Here is a 24,346-nt window from a genome sequence, read left to right as displayed (position 1 = left end):
CCCTACATGGTACTTCTCCACTCCTACCTCCCATCTTTCTGGGTACTTGTACCATGTTATTTGGTATTAGATTTACCTGCGTTGGTATCAATATCTCCCTGTTTGGCTACAGGCCCCAGAGGACAGAGACAAGGCCTAATGGGACATCTAGACCGCCTCCATTGTCCAGTACAGTGCCTTTCAAATCACCACTTTATCAATGGTGGTAGTGTTTTTTAAAATGTGAATTTGTTTTCAACAGACAGACATTGGTCAAGCGCTTACTAGGTGCTACTTGGGGACTGGCCTACACTTTGGGTAGCTGCATCCTCAAGTGTTCCCAAGGGGGTCAGAGAGTATGTACCATTTCCCTGTCTAGCTCCTTTCAGAGGTTGGGAGGGAAAACAGGGAAAGTTACCTCCTAACTAACTTTGAGCTTCATCTCTAAATGAGTCAATGTTCACAGCCATCCAAGCTGTCCTCAGGAGCTGAACGTACAAGCAGTTCCTTCCCCATCTCCCCAAGGGGCCCATCCTGATTCCGGGCTCCTCATGGGCAGCCTGAGCAGCTGGGGGTCCAGGCACTTCTCACAATAATGAATGCCTTGGATGTGCCTGGAAAAATACACCCGCCATTCCCCTGGGACAGGCAGATGAACTCAGAGCCTTTCCGTCAGCTAAAGGAGGGGGAGAGACGGGGGTAGCAAGGAATACAGCATCTATCATGGGATGGGAACAGAGGGGAGTGCCAAGACAGTGTTCACTCCTCTAATCAGCTTAGGGACTTATTAAAGGCAGCGTGGCACAGCGGAAGGTGACCTGGATCTGGAGGCAGAGGATATTGAGTTTGAGCTGAAACTTCAGTGTCCTCAATCCATAAAATGAGGATATTACTTCATTTCCCTCACAGGGTTGTTGGGATGAAATGGCTTTGAAAATTTTCGACTGCTAAAGAAATGGGAGCTGCCAATGATGATTACTATAGTCAAGTCAACAAGAAATAATCACCTACTGTGTGCCAGGCACTGTACGAAGTGCTGGGGAAACAATGAGAAGGAAAAGAGAGTCTTTGGGCTTGAGAAGCTCACAGTCTAATGGAGGAGAGAACGTGCTAATAGCTTTGTATTTTCCATAAAATAGAGATGGGAGAAATTGGAGCTAATAAACCAAGGGATAGCACTAACATTGAGGCCAACTAGGAAAGGCTTCTTGGATAGGTGGGATTGCTTTTCTCTTTTCATTTATTTTATTTTGTTTTTATTTATTTATTTATTCTATTTTGAATTTGTGGAATTCCCTTCCCCCCTACCATTAGACACAAATAGGTATATATTTTATAAGTATTATATTATCTGTAGTATACATAATATAATATATAACATATATACTATATATTATACATACAAATTCATATAAATTATATATATATAGTTATATCTGTAGGTATATATCTATGGGTATATATCTATAGGTATATGTGTGTATACACACACACACACACACACACACATACCTCTCTTTCACTATATATATAAATACTATACATACTTCTATTTATCAGTTCTTTCTCTGGATACAGAGAGCATCTTTCTTCATTTGTCCTTTATAGTTAATTTGGGCATTTATAATAGTCATTTATAAATTATTATTATCATTTATAATTGGTGGGATTTTAGCTGGGTTTTGAAGGAAGCCAGAGAGACTGGAAGGCCTAGGCAAGGAAGGGGAGAGTTCTAGGCATGGCCAACAGCCAGTGAAGAGGTACAAGAGCTGAGAGATGGAGTGTTGTCTATAAGGAGCTACAAGGAAGTGGGTGTCACTGAATCACCCAGTATATAAATATGCAAGGGAGTAAAGTGTGAAAAGGATTAAAAGGTGACTAAGGGACCAAAGTCAAACAAAGGATTTTATATTTGATCCTGGAGGGGACAGGGAACCACCAGAGTTTATGAATAGGAGAATGACACTTGAGGAAGGTCAATCTGACAGCCGAATAGAGGCCAAAGGCACAGAAATTAAGCAACAGCTATGTAAGAGTCCTGGTATGAGGCCTGTGCCAGGGTGCTAGCAGTGTCAGAGAAGGGCAGGGGAAGTATGTGGGAGACATTATGAAGTTGAAATGACAGGATTTGGCAACTGATTGGATATGGGAGAGTGAGTGTGAGACGTTAGGGTGCCACCTGGGCTGTGAGCCTAGGGAACTGGGAGGACACTGATGCCCTCAAAAGTAATAAGGAAGTCACAAAGAGCACAGGGTTTGGGGAGAAAGATTGAGTTTTGTCAGGCATGTTGAGCTTAAGATGTCTATGAGACCTCCAGTTTCAGATGCTCAAAAAGCAGTTGGAGATGAGGTTAAGGCTATCCCAGGGATAGCCTTGAAGCCACACGTGGCCCTCTAGGTCCTCAGGTTTGGCCCTTTCACTGAATCCAAACTTCACAGAACAAATCTCCTTAATAAAAAAGCCACACTGAAGGACCTGAAGGGCCACATGTGGTCTCAAGGCCACAGGTTCCCCACCCCTGGGCTAGACAAAGAAATCTGAGAATTATCTGTGCAAAGATAATAGTTGAATCCAATAGTTGATGAGATCACCAAGTGAAACAGTGTAGAGGGGGCAAGAGAAGACTGCCTAGGACAGAGCCTTGAGGGATACCCAGAGTTAATAGACATGAGATCCCATGGATGAATCTTGGATCTTGGATGAAGAAGGAGACTGAGAAGGAGTGGTCAGGATGGTAGGAGGAAAACAAGGAGAAAGCAGCATCATGAAAACCTAGAGAAGAAAATAGCAAGGAGATGAGGGTGATTGATGGTGTCAAAGCCAACAGGAAGATCAAGGATGAAAATGGAGAAAAGACCATTAGATCTGGCAATGAGGATATCATCGATAACTTTGGCAAGAGCTGTTTTGTTTGAATGAAGAGGTTGGAAGCTGGACTGCAGAGAATTAAGAAGAGAGTGAGAAAATGGGAAGTGGAGGCATAGATTGTAGACAGTCTTCTCAAGGAGTTTAGTCCCCAAAGGGAAGAGAGATAAAGGACAATAGTTAGCAGAGATGGATGAATCAAAAGAGGGTTTTTTGAGGATAAGGGAGACATGGGCATATTTGTAGGCAATAGGGAAGCAGCCAGTAGTCAGGGAGGGTTTCAAGATTGGTGAGAGAATGAGGATGTTTGAGGCGGCAGTCTGCTGGAGAAGATGGGATAGAATGGAGTTTGCCTCGGTAAGGAGAAAGGGCATCTCTTTATGTGGGACTGGGGTAAAAGTGGATGGAAGCATCTTGGTGATGTGACATAGGCTGAGAAGGCTGGGGATGGGAGAATTTTAGAAGGTTTAAGGAGCAATGAAATGTTTTGGAAAAGCCTCTGTGATAAATAGGCTAGTCAGTCTATTAGGGAAGGATCACCTTGCCATAATGAGGACCCAGTTGAGGCTATGTAACATACATAGTGGATCCAGTTAGCATGGTTTTGTGATTTTCTCTAGCTTCATTCAGCAACATATGAGTAGGAACGAAGGCAATGCATGGTGGGGGTAATCCAAGGCTGAGTTTTGGCAGGGTGAGATCTTTGATAGGACAAAGGCACAAGGGACCCAATAAATGAGGATAGTGTTGTTTACTAAGAGGTAGAGGTGGGGAAAAGAGCATAGTAAGTGCCTAAAAAAGAACTGAAGGATGGAAGGATTGGAGGTGACAGTGAGGATGAAGAATGGGGTTTGGGAGGCAAGCCAGAGGGAGAGGTGGAATGACAAAATATTGAATTTCAGAGTTCCTAAACGAGGAGGTGGAGAATTTGGGGGAGATGACAAAATTGAGGGTATGATGAGAGGACCAAAATGACATCACTATGCTAGACCATGGCAAGTGGGTAGGTTGAGGCTAGGGTGTGTGAGGAAGAGTCGATATATATGTTAAAGTCCCCTAGTATGAGAGCAGGAGTTAGGAAGGAAAAAATCATGAAGGGAGGAAGGAAAGAGTGATCTGGAGGTTGGTAGCCAACAGCCATCAGGATCTTGATTGGGTGATAAATTTGGATTAAATGAACATCAAAATGAAGAGGGGTTGCTGGGGGATGGTGGTCAAAGACTAGAAGTAGCATTAGGGAACAAGGATTTCAAATCCCCCACCATGACCAGTGAGTTGAGGGTATGAGCGAATGTACAGTCAGTGCTGGAAAGGATGGCCGGGGAAACTGTGTCATCAGCAAAGAATTGGGAGAAAGCCAGAAAGTGGAAGGAACAGGAAAGGAAAAGATTTAAGATGAAAGAAAGCAAGCTTGCTCCTTGGAGTAAGCAATGGGATCTCTGGGGAAAGGGTATGGACATTTTAGACATAGCTTTAAAAATAAAATTCCAAAATGCTTCCCAGGACCTTCGGATCAATGCACAACTCCACCAACAGCATACACATTAGCGTGTCTGTCTTCCTATAGCCCCTATGACATCAGATATTTCCTTCTTTTGTGTTTTCTTTTCTACTTTTTTTTTTTTTTGGTTAGGCAATTGGGGTTAAGTGACTTGCCCAGGGTCACGCAGCTAGTAAGTGTTATGTGTCTGAGGCCAAATTTGAACTCAGGTCCCCCTGAATCTAAGGCTGGTGCTCTATCCACTGAGCCACCTAGCTGCCCTCTAATTTGATTTTTTAAAAATGTATTTTTTTTTACTTAAAAATCTATTCCATGCTCCTGACTAATAAACCCCACCACCCCAGCCTTTCTAACAAATTTGCATAGTCAAGCAATCTCTTAATTTCTTCTCTGATTTATCAGTTATTTCCGTGTCTCTCTGGCTCTGTCCTCTTACTTGTTCCTTCTTAATTTTCTCTGTATACCTCATGACAGCAGAGCTCCTAAGTGCTAAATTGGAAAATCCTCCTCCATTTCATGTTCATGTTATTGCATTTAGAGCATTGATCTCATCCTTCCTTCCTCCCTTTTTCGCCTGTGCTTCTGCCTCAGAACTATTAATTCAGGAAGGAAGTGGAAGTGAATGACAGCAGTGTCCTGTGGTGTAGAATTGAAATTCTTGCTGTCCTGACTCATGAAGCTCAGTTCTACCTGCTGCCTTGGGCATGAATGTTAAATACTTGTGGTGGGTTTTGGCCAGGCCCCACTGTCACCCCCACTGAGCCAAAGCCTCTGAGGGCAGCGGGCATGGCAAGAATCTAACTAGGTGAGAACAGGAAAAAACAAGGTTGTAAAATAGAACAAGTAGGCAGCAAGAAAAGAACAAAAAACAGGGTTGTAAAAGGTAAAGCCTCAAGTTTCAGAGACTTGGTCTTGACTGTTGCTTAAAGCAGCCCCTCTGGCATCTAGCATCCCAGGATAAGAAGCTGTGGAAAGGAGAGGGGCCCTTGGACTGGGCCCAGGAGATCCTCTCCAGGTATTGGCTGTGGCAAAAGCCAGACCCAGAGAAACTAGGGGAGCCTGTCCTCTGCCTGGGCCCCAGCTTGCATCATGTAGCCTAGGCCTGTGTTACATGAAGACTGTCTCCTCATAAATTAAGGGCCCTCCCCTTTTTATTACGTCCCCCTGGCTTGTGCCAAGTCGGTCATTCATGCCATGCAGATAACTGGCCTTGGGGCAGCTTCCAAAGTTACCCAGAGCCCAACTCTTCAGGTCAGGTCATCCAGTTTGGGGATCTATGTTCTCCCCTCAACCTGGTTGCTGGATACCCTTGGGGACTCCTCCATCTCCTTTTCTGTCTGGGGAAGCAAAATCCTTCCCCAGAGAAGGTGTTATACTAAAGCGCAAACTCCCCTCAGACAAAATGAATTCTCTTACCAGACACACATACATGGCACTGCAACCTTTCCCCTTTCAGAGTTAGACACTCCCACCCCATTCCCTCCATCCTAGCACCTCCCTTCCATTTTTTAAAATTCTGTTCTTGGGGAAGCTAGGTGGCGCAGTGGATAGAGCACTGGCCCTGGATTCAGGAGGACCTGAGTTCAAATCTGGTCTCAGACACATAACACTTAACTAGCTGTGTGACCCTAGGCAAGTCACTTAACCCCATTGCCTAGGCAAATAAGTAAGTAAGCAAATGAATGAATGAATGAATGAATGAATGAATGAATGAATGAATGAATGAATAATCAAATAAATAAATGGAATTCTGTTCTCCCACAACTCATACATACTCTTGCTGATATACTAAAACAATGACTATCCCTTCTCTGTTCAGCCATGTATCAGGTGGATTCTATCTCCAGCTCCCCTGTATTTCTTTTTTTAAATTTTTTTAAAAATTTTTATTTTTAAGCAATTGGGGTTAAGTGACTTGCCCAGGGTCACACAGCTAGTGAGTTTCAAGTGTTTGGTCTGAGGCTGAATTTGAACTCAGGTCCTCTTGACTTCAAGGCCAGTGCTCTATCCACTGGGCCACCTAGCTGCCCCTCCCCTGTATTTCTGATATCTTCTCTCCTCATTTGGACAACTTCCCAGGGTGCTCTCTGCCCACATAGGATACTGATTCACAGAACCATAGATTTACAGCTAGAAGGAACTTCAGAAACCATCCAATCCAGGCGTGGGGAACCTGCAGCCTTAAGGCCACATGTGGCCTTCTAGGTCCTTGGGTGTGGCCTTTTGACTGAGTCCAAGTTTTACAGAACAAATCCTTTTATTAAGGGAATTTATACTGTGAAGTTTGGATTCAGTCAAAGGGCCGCACTTGAGGACCTCAAGGGCCATGTATGGCCTCGAGGTCGCAGGTTCCCCACCCTTGGTCTAGTCTAAACTCATTATTTTACAGATAGGGAAACTGAGGCCCAGGGAAGTTAAGGAACTTACCTAAGGTCACACAGGCAGAATGTGGAAGAACCAGGATTCAAACCCAAGCCCTCTGACTCCAAATCCAATGTCCTTCCACCAAATCATATCCTCCCCTTCTTTCCAGCCAATTTTTTACTCCCCATGTCTTCCAACCTTACTTCAACAACTTTTCCCTTCCTCCTGGTAGTTAGGCAAAATCACCCTCTGCCACCTCTTATGGAGTGAAGAGGGTCATTCAAGGGTGAGTCACTTCTGTGGGGGGATGGGGCCAGGAACCTCACTCTTGGACCCTGAACTCAGCATGTGAAGTGGGTTGGAAGGTCAGTGGGAACTTGAGATGGGTGCAATGTTTAATATGACAATACAAGTGTAGCCTATATCAGATTGCATGCTGTCTTGGGGACAAGGGAGGGGAGGAGAGAGAAGGGGAGAAAATTCAGAACTCAAAATCTTACAGAAGTGAATGTTGAAAACTAAAAATAAATAAAAATATATAAAAAGAAGGGTCCAAGAAGCTCCAGAAAGAAGACTTTTAAAAGAAAGAATTAGAAATAAATTAAGTCCCTTGGTATTATTTTATTTTATTTTTTACCCTTATGGCTTGTTTCTGTCTTACCTTGTAGCGTCAACTTTACTTATTCTATATCTCATGCATAATTCCTTTGTCTGATATTTTGGTGTGGGAGAGTTTCACAGATAACATCTGCTCTACCACCTGGCTGACCATGGGATTTCTGCTCCTGAATTTTCTAATGTCCCCTTCCTTCCAAAAAAGCACCATTGCTTTTTGTTTTGCTTTCTCTTGTTTTGTTTTGCGAGGCCATCAGGGTAAAGTGGCTTGCCCAAGGTCACATAGCTAGTAAGTGTCAAGTGTCTGAGGCCAGATTTGAACTCAGGTCCTCCTGACTCCAAGGACAGAGCTCTATCCACTGTGCCATCTAGCTGTCCCGAAAAAAAAAAAAAGCACCGTTGCCAAGTAACTCTTTGGACCTACCTCATAGGGCAGATTATGTAAGATAATAGATGGAAAAATACTTGGAAAAGTTTATATATTTTATATAGATGAGTAAACAAATAAAAATAAAAGAAAATAGAAGAATAAAAGTAAATGAAGAGGTTGAGTAGTGTCTTTAACTGAGAGAGGAGTAAGGAATACCTAGCAATTTTGACTCTCAAAGCCTCAGAGGGAAGCATCACAGCTGTCAGGTTGGCGCTGCACTGCATAGACCTTGAAGAGTTATGCACAAATGACCCATCCTGATTCTCTAGGACTCTTGATGAAATATATTCCCCTTTTCTTGAGAGAGTGGCAATAGTGGCCATAGGTGTGGTACACTTTATAGAGCATGGATTGGTTTGTTTGGCTTCACTAATTCTCTGATAGAAGGGGAGGGGTGTTCAATCTAGACAGGAGGTTACTGGAAAGTAACAGTGGAATAAAACCAAATTCAAGCTTGCATCAATAAAACATCACCCCTCTGTCCCTCCATTCCCCAAACCATGTAGGTGTGTGGTGGTGTTTTGTAGGAAATTAACACTCAGGACCTTCAATGGTCCCCTTGGGTGTTGGGTTCTTTGCTGGTGACCTTCCCACCCTTCCCTGATCTCTGCTGTTGCTTCTTTGCTAGCCTTCTGTCCAGCCATCCTGCTATTACTGGTATTCTTATTTGGCCTCTCCTTTGGAGGTCAGTCAATCAACATTTATTCAGTGCCTTCTATGTACCAGGCATGTACTAAATGCTAGGGCTGCCAAGAAAGCTAAAAGATAGCCACTGCCCTCAAGGAGCTCAACTGAACATACTTTAGGTGCTCTCACCTGGTTACCTCTCCAGATATTGGACATCTTCTGCCCCTACTCTCTCTCTATCTACTTCCATTTTTATTCCACTTACAATAGAGTCCTAGTCTCACTAAGTCATGGATTTTCTTTTTTTTTTTTATTTTTAAGTCATGGATTTTCTTTTTTTTTTCCTTTTTTTTAAGTCATGGATTTTCTTTTTTTTTTCTCTCTCTCTTTTTTTTAAGTCATGGATTTTCCCACCAGGGATCAGAACATTTAAGCTATAAGAGGCCTCAGTAATCTAGTCCAACCCCTTCATTTTATAGGAGAAAACAGAGTAGTGCTGGGCCTGGAGTCAAAATCTGGTCTCAGATGCTTCCTAGCTGTGTGATCCTTGGCAAGGCACTTAGCCTCTGTGTGCCTCAGTTTTCCCCACTGTAGAATGGGAATAATAATAGTATCTCCCTTGCAGGGTTGTTGTGAAGAAAAAATGAGATCATGCCTGGCACACAGTAGGTGCTTAATAAATGTATGTGTTAGGGGCATCTAGGTGGTACAGTGAATAGAGCACTGGCCCTGAAGTCAGGAGGACCTGAGTTCAAATCCGGCCTCAAACCAAATACTCAACACTTATTAGCTGTGTGACCCTGGGCAAGTCACTTAACCCCAATCACCTAAAAGTAAAAAAAAAAAAGTATGTGTCCTTTCCTCTGACCAGAGAGGAAAAATAATTCATCCAAGGTCCCACAGGTTAAGGAAGTCTGCACAGAGCCAGGATTCAAACCCAGGGTCTTGGACTCTACCCACACTCAGTATTCATTCCCCTGGGCCATACTACCTCATTGACAAGCCCTTCCCTTACCTATTCTGGAGATGACCTTCCAGCTCACACCTCTGCATGGTGAGAAGACAATCAGGAGGGAAAGGACAAAAGACGATAAGCTTGTCCAGCAGGTTTCTCACCAACAAGGTTGACTTGCGGCAGCTGGGGAACGTCAAGGGTTCCCGGTCCATGGGGCAGAAATCGGAATCCTGCAGGAAGCTTTCGAGGCAGCGGTAGCAGTAGGTGTGGCCACAAGGCGTGTCCACAGGCTGCAGCAATGGCTGCAGGCAGATATTGCAGGTCAGCTCATCGTCCACCTCATCCTGGAAGTTGTAGAGGTGGTTGTCCAAGGCTTGATGCAGCTGCCCACAGCTGGGACACAGCTCACCATCCGCTCTGGGAGGCGTGCTGTTCAACGTGGAGAAAGCCATTCTCAGCACCAGGTTATGGAGGGGTGGGGGGGCGGGACACACATTCACCCTGTGAAGAAAGCAAAGAGTCTCAGCTCTCAGGGAGATTACAGTCTAGTAGAGAGAGATGAGTCAATCCAAAATATAGCCAAAGAAATTTTGGTGGCATCTTGGGATGGCATTAATAATTGGAGGCTAGCAGGGAAGGCTGCACATAGGAAATGAAATAAGCTAAGCTTGGATGGGAGCTAAGGGCTCTAAGAGGCAAAGATGGGGAAGGTGGGTATTCCAGGCATGTGCAAAGGTATGGTGGTGGGAGATGGGACAAAAACTAAGTAAGCAATCCAGTTTGGCAGGAACACTTAGTTTGTGAAAGGAGTTGAGAATGGAAAAGTAGGTTGTTACTAAAAGGCCAAAAAACTCCCTCAGGTCAAATATGATGGAAAATATCAGTTTCAAATTGCTAAAGTTAAAGCATGCATCTTTCTTTTCTGTTAACAATTGGTAAACTACCAAAAGGTAAAGTGGCTCATATGGTCAGATACAGTCATTGTCTTAGGCATTTTGGTTTAACTTTTTTATGGGCAACTACTGGTTTAGGGGTGGGTTCCTGTTGGGGATTAGTTGCCCCATCCAAACACAATAGAACAATAAAAAAAAAAGTAAACAGAAAATCTACCCCACCCACTCACTCTCTAAAGAAAGCCATATGGTGTCTTCAAGGCTCAGATTAATTGCTATCCTGGGAAGTTTCCATACCTGTTCCATTTCATACTATAGTCAATGTTGATTGTCTATGCCTGTGTCCATGTCTGTGCCTATGTCTGTGCCTATGTCTATTAGTCTGTCTCCTTTGACTTTCTAGAGTCTTTAGACACTGCATATATAATTTATCTCAATAATCCACTTTCTTAGGGAACAATTCCAGTCAATGGGGGTTCCTTGACCCACATACGGTTTTCTTCTCTTCTCTTCAGCACAGAAGTTGGGCCTACCCCTACACCTGGATAAATCAATCCCCAGGCCCTCTTATCCATACCTGCCCTTCCTCAAGCCCCAAAGGTGCCCAGTTTCCACAGCGACCATGAAACAAGGTCTAGAATATTTTGCCACCAGTGAGACACTGGATTGACGGTATAGAAATGGTTCCTAACAGACCATGAAAAGTAGTTTCTCTTCCAAGGGAGGAATATCTTGAAAGATCAGCTAATTTCCCAGATCTGCCCTGTATTAGGTCAGACAAAGAGAGATACAGGAGGCTGGACCAGATGAGTTTATTGCTATCAGAGGCAGAATATCCAGTCCTCCATATAAGAATAGCTACCTTTTTAGAAGGCATCCCTTTCCTTAGGGGCCATATATGGCTTTCAGGACAGAGTTCCCTTATGATGCCAAAAGGTGGGATATTCTTATTATTCACAGATTAACAGAGAGGAGGCAACATGGACCCGGCATTGGATATGGTCAGGCAACCAGGCAAAGAGTCTGCCTCTTCCTGTCACCATCGACAAGTCTCTGAGCCTCAGTTTCCCGAATTTAGAAAACAGGGATAATAATACTTTTATTTACCGCTTAATTGCTTACAAGGTAAGCACTTTGCAGCAATTAAAGTACTAGAGAAATATCCGTGATTATTCTTGGCAAAAAATAATGACTTGTCCACAGTAGTATTAATAATCTTCACAAGACTAAGTGGCTGCTGGTGGTTCTCTACTTGCTCCCCGTTATCCTTACAGTCTTCCTTTCTAATCTAGCCCCTGCCCTAAGACTCTTGGCACTTCAATATGCATGTTGCTGTTTCTGTAAATATCCTGGCCTCTCAGTTCATCAACCTCATCAACTCCCATGACCCTGTAAATAAAGTCTATAGCCTGTAACTTTGCTATTTACTTAAACTGAAGACATTATTTAAAGATGACCCAAAGTTCATGAGTTAAAAGGTTTCTCTAATTTATTAAAAAAAATTCATATTTATTAAGCTGAGGTGGGTATTCAGATCTCACCAATTAATTAATGACAAATGCAATTTCTGTAGTCAACAGAGAAATATCTAACTACCACCTTGGATCACCTGAGAACTAAGGATGATGAGAATGAATATTATAATGAGTCAAACAGCAGACCAAGAGGTGACCATTTCATAGAGGATACAAAACTCTGAAGTGTGCCACACCCTGGATCTCACTATCCCCCATACACTTCCATGATCAAACATTCTGAAATACCTCTACCCTACAATAATGTCCTATCATTCCATTTCTCTCTATGTCTCACTTTTCCTAAGCTTATTTCTCATCCTCATCTTGACCTCCAGTCCCTCCATTCAGTGCTTTTCCAGGTCATCTGCTCCTCACTGGCTTCACTTTCTTACCTTCCCCAATTGACCCAACAGTTAATTAAGTACATTACCTAATTATACTGGGTCTTTACTACAGGAAGGGCTGTAATTGCCTTAATTGACTCTCCCATTGCTCTAAATGTCCTCTTCTTTCCTCAAAACTCCCATATTTCTCCCTCTCAGTAGAAAACTTCATTGATATATATGGAGAAAACAGGCCATTCTCAGGAGCTCATGTTTCTCCCATCCTCAAAAAAACTTCACTATACTCTACTGTCCTCTCAAGTTATCTTCTTGTATCTCTTCTCCTATCAACAGCCAAATCCCTAGAAAAAATTGTCTATATTCCTTGTCTCCACTTCCTCTCCTCTCACTCCTTAGCCCCTTGAAACCTGATTTCCAGATTCATTAGTCAAATAAAGCTGTTTCCCTGCCCCAAAGTTACCAGTAATTTTTATGTTTTTGATTTTTTGGGGGGGGGGCAATTGGGGTTAAGTGACTTGCCCAAGGTCACACAGTCAGTAATTTTTAAAAGGTAAAATACTAAGGTCTTTTCTTCATCCTCATCCTTCTTTTGTTTGGCTAGGCAATGGCGTTAAGTGACTTGCCCAGGGTCACACAGCTAGTAAGTGTTATGTGTCTCAGGCCAGATTTGAACTCAGGTCCTCCTGAATTTAAGGTCAGTGCTCTATCCATTGCGCCATCTAGCTGCCCCCATCCTCATCCTCCTTGATCTCTCTGAAGTATTGACTTTGCTGACCACCATCTCCTTGTGACCACCCTTTTCTCTTAGGGTTCTTGTGATATGGCTATCTCCTAGTTTTTCTCCTTCTTAAGTGCTCCTTTTTAGTCTCCTTTGTTAGATCATCCATGTCCCACCCCTTAAATATGGGTGTTCCTCAAGGCTCTGTCCTGTACCTTCTACCCTTCTTTTTCCACATCATCTGTCTTTGTGATCTCTTCATCAGCTCCCATGAGTCCAATTCTCATCTTTATGGAGATGATTCCCGGATTTAAGTGTGTAGCCCAAATCTATCTCATGAGTTCCAGTACCTGTTGGCCATCTCAAGCTGGATGTCCCGAAGGCATCACAAATTCAACACATCCAAAAAAGAACTTCAATATAACTTCCTTCAAACCCTTCTCTTTTCCAGACTTTCCAATTTCTATTGAGGGAACTGCTGTGCCTGAGAAGAGTAAACAAACATGGAGGAAGGGGTGAGGGACAATACATGAGCCTTCCTCTCTTAATCTGAAAAAAGGACCAAGGAGGGTTTCATGTGTGCTTGCAAACAGTTTGGCTCAGAAATGAATCAACTTCATCTTGAGCAAAGCAAGCTTTCTAATCTTTAAGAGGGGATTAAAAAGAGGAAGGGGAAGAAGAAAAGCAGAGAATCAAAAGAGAGGCATACAAGGATTGCCTTACAGCACTGAGGGCTGAGTTGAGATTAGATTATATAACATTAATTTGTAGCGGGCCCAGTTAGCACCATTTCAAGATTTCCTCCAGGTCTGTTCAGAAGCACATGGATTGGAATGAGGAATGTAGATGGTGAAAGGAATCCAGGTTGGGGGGTTTAACATGGTATAATCTGGGACAGGTTCAGGGGGCAAGAGACTCCAGTGCAAAAGGTAGTATAGAACTGAGCTGGTCCACCAAGGAGGTGGCAATAGGGAAGGGGGCCTAGGCAAGAACTGAGTTGTGGGGGGATTATATGTGTGTCTATTGTTTCCCCAGATAGAAGGCACAGTCCTTGAGGGGAGATTGCATCTTGTTTTGATCTGTTTCCCTTGCAATATGTTATACTGGATAGAGAACCGGCCTCAAAGTCAAGAAGCCAGGAGTTCAAGTCTAGCCTCTGCTACATACTGGCTATGCAACCCTGGGCAAGTAACTTAACATCTTAGTGCCCCAAGAACCCCTCTAAGACTAGAAGTTGAAGAGTAGGTTCTAATCAGGATGAAATCACACATGTGGTTAAAAAAATCCCCAATTGAAGTAGCTAGGTGGCACAGTGGATAGAGCACTGGTCCTGGAGTTAGGAGGACCTGAGTTCAAGTCCAGCCTCAGACACATAACACTTACTAGCTGTGTGACCTTGGGCAAGTCACTTAACCCCATGCCTAGCCAAAAAAAAAAAAAGCCCCAATGCCTAGTACAACGCCTAATAGATGTCTGGTTGATGTCCTTTGGTCTTGAAGAGGACCAAAATGGCATCACTATATCAGAGTCAAGGTATATGTGTTTAACTGTGGCTGATCAGACCAATAGGAGCTCAGAAAGCTCTACCAAAGGTTGGGCACAGATAGTCCATATGAACATTGGGACCGAAGACATCTCTCAATTTGTGTCTTGGTTCACAGAGCAGGGCACCTTCTTTGACGTGGGCACGCTACGATACACAGTCCTGTGCCCACATGTCCCATGTCTCACAATTGATTCCAAAGTTCTTTAAAGAGACCTTGAGAATGTCCTTGAGTCGCTTCTTCTGACCTCCGTGTGAATGCTTGCTTTGTGTGAGTTCTCTGTAAAATAATCTTTTTAGGCAAAAGTAGGTTTAGCATTCAAACAACATGGCCAGCCCATTGGAGCTGAGTGATCTCTGCAACAGAGTTTGAATGCTGCCTCAGTGGGGCAGCTAGGTGGCCCAGTGGATAGAGCTATGGCCTTGGAGTTGGGAGGACATGAGTTCAAGTGCGGCCTCAGACACTTGACACTTACTAGCTGTGTGAACCTGGGCAAGTCACTTAACCCCAATTGCCTCAAAAAAAAAAAAAAGAATTTGAAGAAAGGACCTCAGTGTCTCGTATCTTATCCTGCCAGGTGATCTTCAGAATCTTTCTAGGACAATTCAAATGGAAGCGATTATGTTTCTGGCATGGCGCTGGTATACTGTCCAGGCTTCACAGGCATACAATGAGGTCAGCACAATGGCTCTGTAGACCTTCAGTTTGGTAGGCAGCCTAATACCTCTTATCTCTCACACTTTCCTTCAGAGCCTCCCAAACACCGAGCTAGCTCTGGCAATGTGTGTGTCAACATTGGACATTCCTATGTGGACATTCCTGGAAAGTATACTGCCAAGGTAAGTGAACTTATCCACAGCATTTGGAATTTCTCCATTTACTGTAATCAATGATTCCACATATGGATGGTATGGTGCTGGCTGGTGGAGAACCTGTGTTTTCTTGGTATATTAACACCAATGAACAATTAGGCAAAATTAGCACAAGAAGCAGAAAATACCTTGTTGCATCTCATGCATAATCATCTGCTAAGACAAAGTCATGCACCAACTCTCCCTCTACTTTAGTCTTGACTTGTAGCCTTTTCAAGTTACACCCTAGTGTACGGTAGGCAAGAAGCAGTTAGGTAGTGCTATGGATAGAGCATTGGAGTCGGGAAGACCTGAGTTCAAATCTTGCCTCAGACATTTTCTGGCTGTGTAACCCTAAGTAAATTACTTAAAGTGTGTCTGCCTCAGTTTCCATATAGGTCAAATGAGAATAATACCTTACCTCATAGGGTCATTGTGAGCATAAAATGAGATAGCATATGTAAAGTGCTAAATAAATGCTAGCTAGCAGTAGTGATGGTTGTAGGTACTCAGTAAATGCTTTTTCATTGGCTGATTGATGACCCAGCCCTTAAACAATTCCTTTGAGGAAACCCCCTTGGATTAGGCAAGAAGGGTGCCAGACTTATTTCATTCTAGCCTCTCTTCCCCAGCATAAGGTCCTACAGGCCTCACTAGATTATTAATACCCTTCCTTCTATCTGTTTAAGTAATGTTCACCAATTGGCTAACCCACAGGGGTAGGGAACCTGCAGCCTCAAGGTTACATGTGGCCTTCTAAGTCCTTGGATGGGGTCTTTTAACTGAGTCCAAGTTTTACAGAAGAAGTCCTTTTATTAAGGGGATTTGTTCTGTGAAGTTTGGATTCAGTCAAAGGGCTGCACTTGAGGGCCTAGAGGGCCACATGTGACCTCAAGGCTGCAGCTTCCCCACCCCTGGAATGCCTAAAATACTCTCAAAAGGATGGCTGGTGTCAGTACACCAGAAGACATCCATGTAAAGCAGTCTGGCATCTTAGACTTCGTCACTGTCTAATTCCCAAGTGACCCTGCAAATCAAAGCATTCTCCCTTTACATGTAATGTCTTCAGTTAATTGGGCTTACAACAGACATACTGAAGGCCTTTACAGCAGACATTAACCTGCACTTCTGCTAAGGAGTCACTGCCCTTTCTCTTGCCGGTGGCCTCTTGCCAACAGCATGTAGTAGGGCTGCTCTTGGCCACTTAGCCTCAACACCTCAGTCATCACTAGTGATCCTGAGGCATTTGAGAAGAAAGCTTCACTTAATAAAATCAATGTACCTAAAAACCGATCAGAACAAAAGCTTCTCAGTTCCTAATCAGGGATCCAGCCAAATGGCCACACTAACCCCAATAGTGCCTTCGGGAGAAGGCCGTGTTAGAAGATATTGGGGTCACCACATTTCTAAGTGAAGATACTTTCAGAGGAAGGCAAGCAGGCTGATAAGGGGAGGGGGAGATCATGCCCTCCCTATGAGAACTGGTTCAGGGAATGTTTAGCCAGGGCGGCCATGGAAAAGAAGGTAAAGGCTTACTCTGCTTAGCTTCAGGGAGCAAAACTAACTAGAGGTAATGGTCAGATGTGACAGAGGGGCAGATTTCAGTTCAGTATAAGGAAAAATTTTCCAACAATTAGGAAATTTCAAAAAAGAATGAGCTACCAGGGCTGGGAGTGGGAGGGGGGAGGGCGGGATTCCCTATCACTGATGGATTTCGAATGGAGATAGGATGATCACATGTTGAGATGCTGTAGGGGGATTCCCAGTCTTCTGAGGTCCCTTCCAACTCTAGACAATATTAAATCACTCTTCTCTCCCCCTCCCCCCCACCCCCATCTCCAAGGAGAACCATTCCAGAAGGGTGAGCTGAATACTTCCGGAAGATGCCAGTCAGCAGAGTCACAGGACCACAGAATATCAGAGTAGGAAGAGACATGGGAGGGGGGTTAGGCCAGAATAGAGTGGTTTCATGATCACTTTAGATCAGTGGTGTCAAACTCAAATAGAAATGGGGCCCACTAAACTCTGCTATACATCAGGATCCCTACAGGCAGCATACTGACTTAGAAAACCACATATTATCATTATCTATGTTCTATTGTATTTTTATTTATTTTGAAATCTGGTGGGCTACACTTGAAAGTATTGAGAGGCACAATGCCATAGGATATGGAGTTGATTCCTCTGCTTTAGGGGTTGATAGCTAAGACGGGGAGGGGGGGGGTCAGCTGTTCAAGGTCACCCCACCACTAAGGTCTGGTGAGAGGATTCACCTCTCATTATGAACCTGGAATCTGACTCTGACTCCACAAATCATGCCACATCATACCCCCATGAGTTTTCCTTCTCTCCGTGGCACCCTTTCCAACTCAAATAGCACATGACCACTGCTGGGGCTCAAACAAACCCAGCACTTCTCCCATTCTTCTTCATTCTCACCCCAACCTCAGAGCTTCACAGATAGTCTGCCCATGAGAAAGATGCCCAATATGCCCAATGTCAAACTGGCCTTCTAGCTCATATACAACACTCCATTTTCCATCCTGATGCCTTTGCACATACTCTCCCTCATGGCCTGGAATGCACTCCCTCCTCTTAGAATTGACTCAGTTACCAAATTCCTTTTATAACACAAACATGGTGCTGATACCTAAACCATGAAGAGCAAAAAAAAAGAGAAAGAAAACTATAGACCAATTTCCCTAATGAGCATCAATGCACAAATTTTAAAGGAGATTATAGCAATATATCATGAAGATCATACACTGTGGCCAGATGGGATTCATACCAAGAATGCAGGGCTATTTCAATGAGGAAAACTATCAGCATAATTGACTATATAAATAGCAAAATCAACAGGAATCATATGATTATCAATAGATGCAGAAAAAGCTTTTGACAAAATACAACACCTAGTCCTATTAAAAACACTAGAAAACATAGTAATAAATGGAGCTTTCCTTAAAATGATAAATAGTATCTCTCTAAAACCATCAGCAAGCATTATCTGTAATGGGGATAAAATAGAATCCTTCCCAATAAGATCAAGGGTAAAACACAGATGCCCAGTACCACCACTATCAGCCAATATCATACGAGAAATGTTAGCTATAGCAATAAGACAAGAAAAAGAAACTTGTAGGAATTAGAACAGGCAATGAGGAAACAAAACTATCATTCTTTGCAAATGATATGATGGTACACTTAGAGAATCCTAGAGAATCAACTAAAAAACTAGTTGAACTAATTAACAACTTCAGCAAATTTGTAAGATATAAAATAAAACCACATAAATCATTAGCATTTCTATATATTACCAACAAAGTCCAACAGGAAGTGAAATTCCATTTAAAATAACTGTAGACAATATTTGGGAGTCTACCTGCAAGATAAATCCAAGAACTATATGAACACAATTGCAAAACACTTGTACAAATTAAGTCAGATCTAAACAAGTGGAGAACTATTAAACGCTCGTGGGTAGGCTGAGCCAATATAATAAAAATGACAATTCTAACTGAATTAATTTACTTATTTAGTGCCCTACTAATGAAACTATCACAAATTATTTTATAGAGCTAGAAAAATAATACCAAAATTCATCTGGAAGAACAAAAAGTCAAGAATATCAAGGGAATCAATGAAAAAAAAATGTGAAGGATGGTGGCCTAGTAGTATCACATCTCAAACTATATTACAAAGCAGTAATCATCAAAACAATTTGGTATTGACTGAGAAAATAGTGACGGATCAGTGGAATAGATTAGGTATATAATACACAGGAGTAAAAGACCATAGTAATCTAGTGTTTGACAAACTCAAAGATCTAATCTTTTGGGACGAGAGCTCACTATCTAGCAAAAATTGTTGGGAAAACTGGAAAGCAGTTTGGCAGAAACTAGGTATAGACCAACATCTCACACTGTATACCAAGATAAGGTCAAAATGGGTTCATGATCGAGACATGAAGGATGATACCATAAGCAAAGAGGGGACCATAGAATATTTTGCCTGTCAGATCTATGGATAAGGGAGGAATTTATGAACAAACAAGAGAAAGGATGTAAAATGGGTAATTTTGATTATATTAAATTAAAATCATTTTTGCACAAAGAAAATCAATGTAGCCAAGACTATAAGGAAAATAGAAAGCTGGGGAAAAAATTTTACAGCAAGTATTTCTGATAAAGGCCTCATTTCTCAAATATATAGAGAACTGAGTCAAATTAACAAGAGTACAAGTCATTCCCCAATTGATAAATGGTCAAAGGATATGAACAGGCAGTTTTCAGATAAAGAAATTAAAGCTATCTATAGTCACATTAAAAAATGCTCCAAATCACTATTGATTGAAGAAAAGTAATTAAAACAACTCTGAGGTACTACCTCATACCTATCAGATGGGCTAAAATGACAAAAAAGGAAAATGACTAATGTTGGAGGGGATATGGGAAAATTGCAACATTAATGCAGTGTTAGTGGAGTTGGGAAATTATCCATCCACTCTGGAGAGCAATTTGGAGCTATGTCTAAAAAAGTTATAAAACTGTGTGTATAGATAACCTTTGACCCAGCAATACCATTACTAATTCTATATGCCAAAGAGATCAAGAAAAAGGGAAAAGTACCTGTTTGTACAAAAAATATTTATAGCAACTCTTTTAAAAAAAATTTTAAACTATTATTTATTAGTTCATTTAAAATCATCATAATACACCCACTACATTTTGATATTTTAAATAAAAAATAACTTTTAAAAAAACATTAATGAGAGGAGTGGCATTGTTTTACATATGTTGGACACATCTCTTTAATGTTTGGATTACTAGATGACAGGTAGACTCTCATATCTGCTTCTGCATTCATTCTGTTGCAATATGTTTTTTTTTTGTTTTTAATTAATTTATTTTGATTTATCAACAATCACTTCCATATGCTTTTGAGTTTAAAATTTTCTCCCCCTTCCTCCCCACCACCCTCCCCAAGATGGCACACAATCTGATATAGGTTATACATATACATTCCTATTAAACATATTTTCACATTAGTGGTGTTATAGCAACTCTTTTTGTGGTGGCAAAGAAATGGAAATTGAGGAGATGCTCGTCAAATGAGGAATGGTTGTGGAAGTTGTGGTATGTGATTGTGATGGAATACTATTGTGCTATAAAAAATGACAAGGGGGATGGTATCAGAAAAACCTTGGAACATTTATATGAACTGATGGAAAGTGAAGTGAGCAGAACATTGTATACAGTAACAGCAACATTGTATGATTTATCTCTTCTTAGCAATACAATGATCCAAGATAATTCCAAAGGACTTAGTATAAAAAATGCTATCCCCCTCCAGAGAAAGAACTGATGGTGTCTGAATGCAGATTGAAGCATACTTTTTTAAAACTTTCTTTATTATTCTTTGTTTTTTTTTTTTGGTCTACATTTTCTTTTGTAACATGGCTAATATGGAAATATGTTTTGTATGACTGCACAAGTATAATCTATATAAAATTGCTTGCCTTCTCAAGCAGGGAGGAGAGGAGGGAGGAAAGGAAAGAATTTGAGACTCAAAATTTATAAAACATGAAAATTAAAATTTTTGTTGATATGTCATTGAAAAAAAATAAAAGAAAAATTAAATGTAAAAGAAAAAGAATCAGCTCAGGTCACATACCTTCTCCTACATGAAGCCGTTCCTAATGTCCCCACCCCAACTACTAGTCCTTCCTCTCCCAGACTGCCCCTTCAAATTACTCTATATTTATTTTCTATATACAGGTGCCCCAAAAGTACAGATCCATACTAAGACTTTTGAAGTATCTCGTATTTTGTTTATGCTTATATATGTACCCTGATAAGAAAGCAAACTTTGATTTTTTTTTTATCCTTATGGCCTGGCACTATGTCTATCACATAGGAGAGCCTTAATAATTGTTGATCAATTGATAGATTGAGTTAAACTCATTGACCCAATTGCTGGAACACAACTTAGAACAGTGGGTGTCAGAGCTGAAAAGGGGCCTCAGAACAGAGAATGTCAGAAACGGGATACACCTAAAAGCACAGAATATTAGAGCTAAGAGGGACTTCTGAACCTAGAGATTATCTAATAACATGTGTGGAAAATAGCTTCAAACTTTGGAAAATCACCTCATTCCGCAGGGATGAACACCCAGTTGATATTTATCAGAAAGGATGAATCTGGGAAAAGTCTAGCAAGCTGGCATGTTGGGACATGGGAACTATTTGCACCAAGTAATTCAGCCAGAGAGCAGATGTTCTGAACCATTCAGGCCTACATTTACTGAATATTGAGTGGTTGCCCATGCACCTGGCCCATCCATTCTTCTTTCTTTGTTATCCATGTGATGACAACCTTCTCAAGCAGGGGCATCCCCAAATCCCCTTAGGAAATGGGGAGGCAAAGATGGGAAATGATATATATGCCTTACTTAGGCAGGGGTTGTCATGTCTGGAAACCCTGGTTTCTCTTCTTAAGCACTGGCTAGGGGGTTCTGCATTCCATCAAGCCACACCAAACTTGTCAACAATGCAGTGCTTTGTAATCATAACATTTCCGAGCCCCAAGGGTCCTCTGAAAGGCCAACTAGCCTCATCCATATCACATTGTATGCCCTCTACAGTTCCCTGGACAAATGGTGCCTGGGCCTGAAGACCTCCCTTGAGTAGGCCCTTCCTAGGCAGGGACCTTCCCAAAGTGGCTCATTCCCCTTTGGGTCAGCAGTAATGGCCAGGAAATCGGCCTCATTGCAACTTTCACCCACTGCTCCTAGTTTTGATCAAGTCTACCTCCTGTTGGTCATGATCATTGCTCAAATATTGGAATAGAGATTATGTCACCCTCTCCCCCAATCTTTTTCTGGTCCAGGTTAAACAATGCAGATCCTTAACCAATCAGCATATGGCCTGGCCACCGTGCCATTTCCCCTATCTTGGATGAGAGTCTTTGGATGTCTACCATCTTGTCATTTTTCCCTTCAGAGATAAGGAAACTGAAGTCCAGAGAGTAATGTGACTTGCCTAGGGTCAACCAGTGAGCAAATGACAAGCATCAGACTTGAATTTAGTAGGCAAAAGTATTAGGATTCTTGGGAAGAATTAATAAACCAATCCATCCACTAGAATTTGTTAAATACTTACTACAGGCCAAACACGAGAGGCAGTCTTACCTCAAGCAGGTATGTTAGTGTTCCTGCCAACTTTCTATGCTTACAAGGTTCATAAAAGGTGCATGTTTGCATTGATAGAGGGACTTTCTTCATCCAGGAGTTTCCTAGATCTCTGAAATGACAGACTCAGTCCCTATGCCTATGTTAATGTGACAGGTACTATCTAAGCACTGGGAATTGAAAAACAAAACTGAGACCTGAGTTCAAATCTAGCCTCAGACACTTACTAGCTCTGTGACTCTGGGCAAGTCACTTAACTCTGATGGCCTCCAAAAAATTAAAGAAACAAAAACAAAAACAAAACTGAGATAGTTCCTACCCTCAAGAGCCTGACATTCCCATGGATGTAAAAAGAAACGATGTCATGGTGCCAAAGCTGGGGGAGAGTTGAATGTCAACTTCCTTTGCCAGGAAGGAAGATAGTAAATTCATATGGACTCTAGGCCCAGGCCTCCAAGAATCAATTCCTAAGTACATGATAATCACATTGACTAGACTAGTGAGTCCCTGGGCTTTGTAACTTAGTATTTTTATAACTCTCTGGAAGGTGGTAGAATCATTGAACTATAGAATGTTGGACCTACAAGGGTCCTTAGGACATCGAATGGACAATCCTTGAGGGTAGGGCCTGTGTCTTAACTTATCTTTGTGTCACCAAGATAGAGCACACAGCCTCATAGATAGTGAGTGTTTAATAAAGGAACTGAATTTAATGGTGAACCTCTCTGAAGCTCAGGGAGGCTGAAGGATCAAGCAGGAAGGAGTAGAGCCAGTTGGGACATTTGAAGACAATGTGGCATAGTGGATGGACCTGGAGACCTGGAATTAGGTCCTGGTTCTAACACTTCACTAAATCTGTGACCACGGGTAAGTCATTTATCCTATTAGAACTCCAGAAAACCTGCGCTTTCTAAGACTATAGGTTACAGACAAGCTACATGTCTTCATTTGGGAGACAGTATGGCCTGACAGGGGTGGGGAGCCTGAGGCTCAGTCAAAAAGCTGCACTTGAGAGCCTAGAGGGCCACATGTTGCTTTGAGGCTGCAGATTACCCACCCCAGGATGGAAGAAAGGCCTCTTTTAGCTTTACATTCTTCTTATACCTGCATCTCCTTCCCCCCTCCAAATACTCTGCAATACAGTGACACTGGCCTTGCTGTTCCTTATCAAGACACTCCATCTCCAAACTCCAAGCATTTTCACTAATTATTTCCCAAGCCCTAAATATTTTTTTTACATAAACAGAGATGTAAATAATTGAAGAAGTATTAATTACTCTAAAATGATAATGCTTCCTAAATTAATTTACTTATTCAGTGTCATATCAGTTAAAGTACCAAAAGATTACTTTATAAGATATATAAAGCACTTATTCAAATGTATAAGAATGAGAGTCATTCCCTGAAATACCGTTGGTCAAAGGATATGAACAGGCAGGTTTCAAAGGAAGAAATCCAAGCTATCAATAGCCATATCAAAAAAGTACTCTAAAAGAACATAAGAAAAATACTATTAATTAGGGAAATTAAGGCAACTCTGAGGATCCTCCTCACTCCCATCACATTGGCAAGGATGACGAAAAAAACAAAATGAGAAATGTTGGAGGGGCTGCAGGAGAACAGGTATATTAATGCACTGTTGGTGAAGCTGTGAATTGCTCCAGCCATTCTGGAAAGCAACCTAGAACTATGCTCCCAAAGTTACTATTCTGTGCATGCCCTTTGACCCAGCGACACTACTACTACACCTATACACCAAAGATACCAAAAAAAGAAGAAAAGGGGGACCCATGTTTACAAAAACAATCATATTTTGGTTATCACAAAGAAACAGAAACTAAGAGAATGCCAATAAATCTAGGGATTGGCTAAACATATTAAGGTATATGAACATAATGGAATACTGAGTCATAGGAAGTGATAAAATGGATGGTTTCAAAGAAACCCAGGAAG

At 41.9% G+C, this 24,346-nt stretch overlaps 1 protein-coding gene across 3 annotated transcripts in view; it reads right to left on the bottom strand.

The window, feature by feature from the left end:
- The window catches only part of LOC110201534 (ligand of Numb protein X 2-like), a 110,873-nt gene that overhangs the window by 36,660 nt on the left and 49,867 nt on the right, over positions 1 to 24,346 (bottom strand). For all 3 annotated transcript variants that reach the window (XR_002322512.2, XM_020977264.2, XM_020977267.2), the window contains one exon: positions 9,398 to 9,838. Coding sequence is in view for 2 of the 3 variants with exons in the window: in XM_020977264.2 (XP_020832923.1) it covers positions 9,398 to 9,838 (441 nt within the window). In the remaining variant the exon portion in view is untranslated. The remainder of the gene's footprint in view (positions 1 to 9,397; positions 9,839 to 24,346) is intronic.

This window comes from Phascolarctos cinereus, unplaced genomic scaffold (genome assembly GCF_003287225.1).
Source record: "Phascolarctos cinereus isolate Bilbo 61053 unplaced genomic scaffold, phaCin_HiC Scaffold_8;HRSCAF=390, whole genome shotgun sequence".
NCBI lineage: Eukaryota > Metazoa > Chordata > Mammalia > Diprotodontia > Phascolarctidae > Phascolarctos > Phascolarctos cinereus.
Note: the sequence above shows the minus strand (reverse complement) of the source record. Positions and strands in the feature narration are given on the sequence as shown.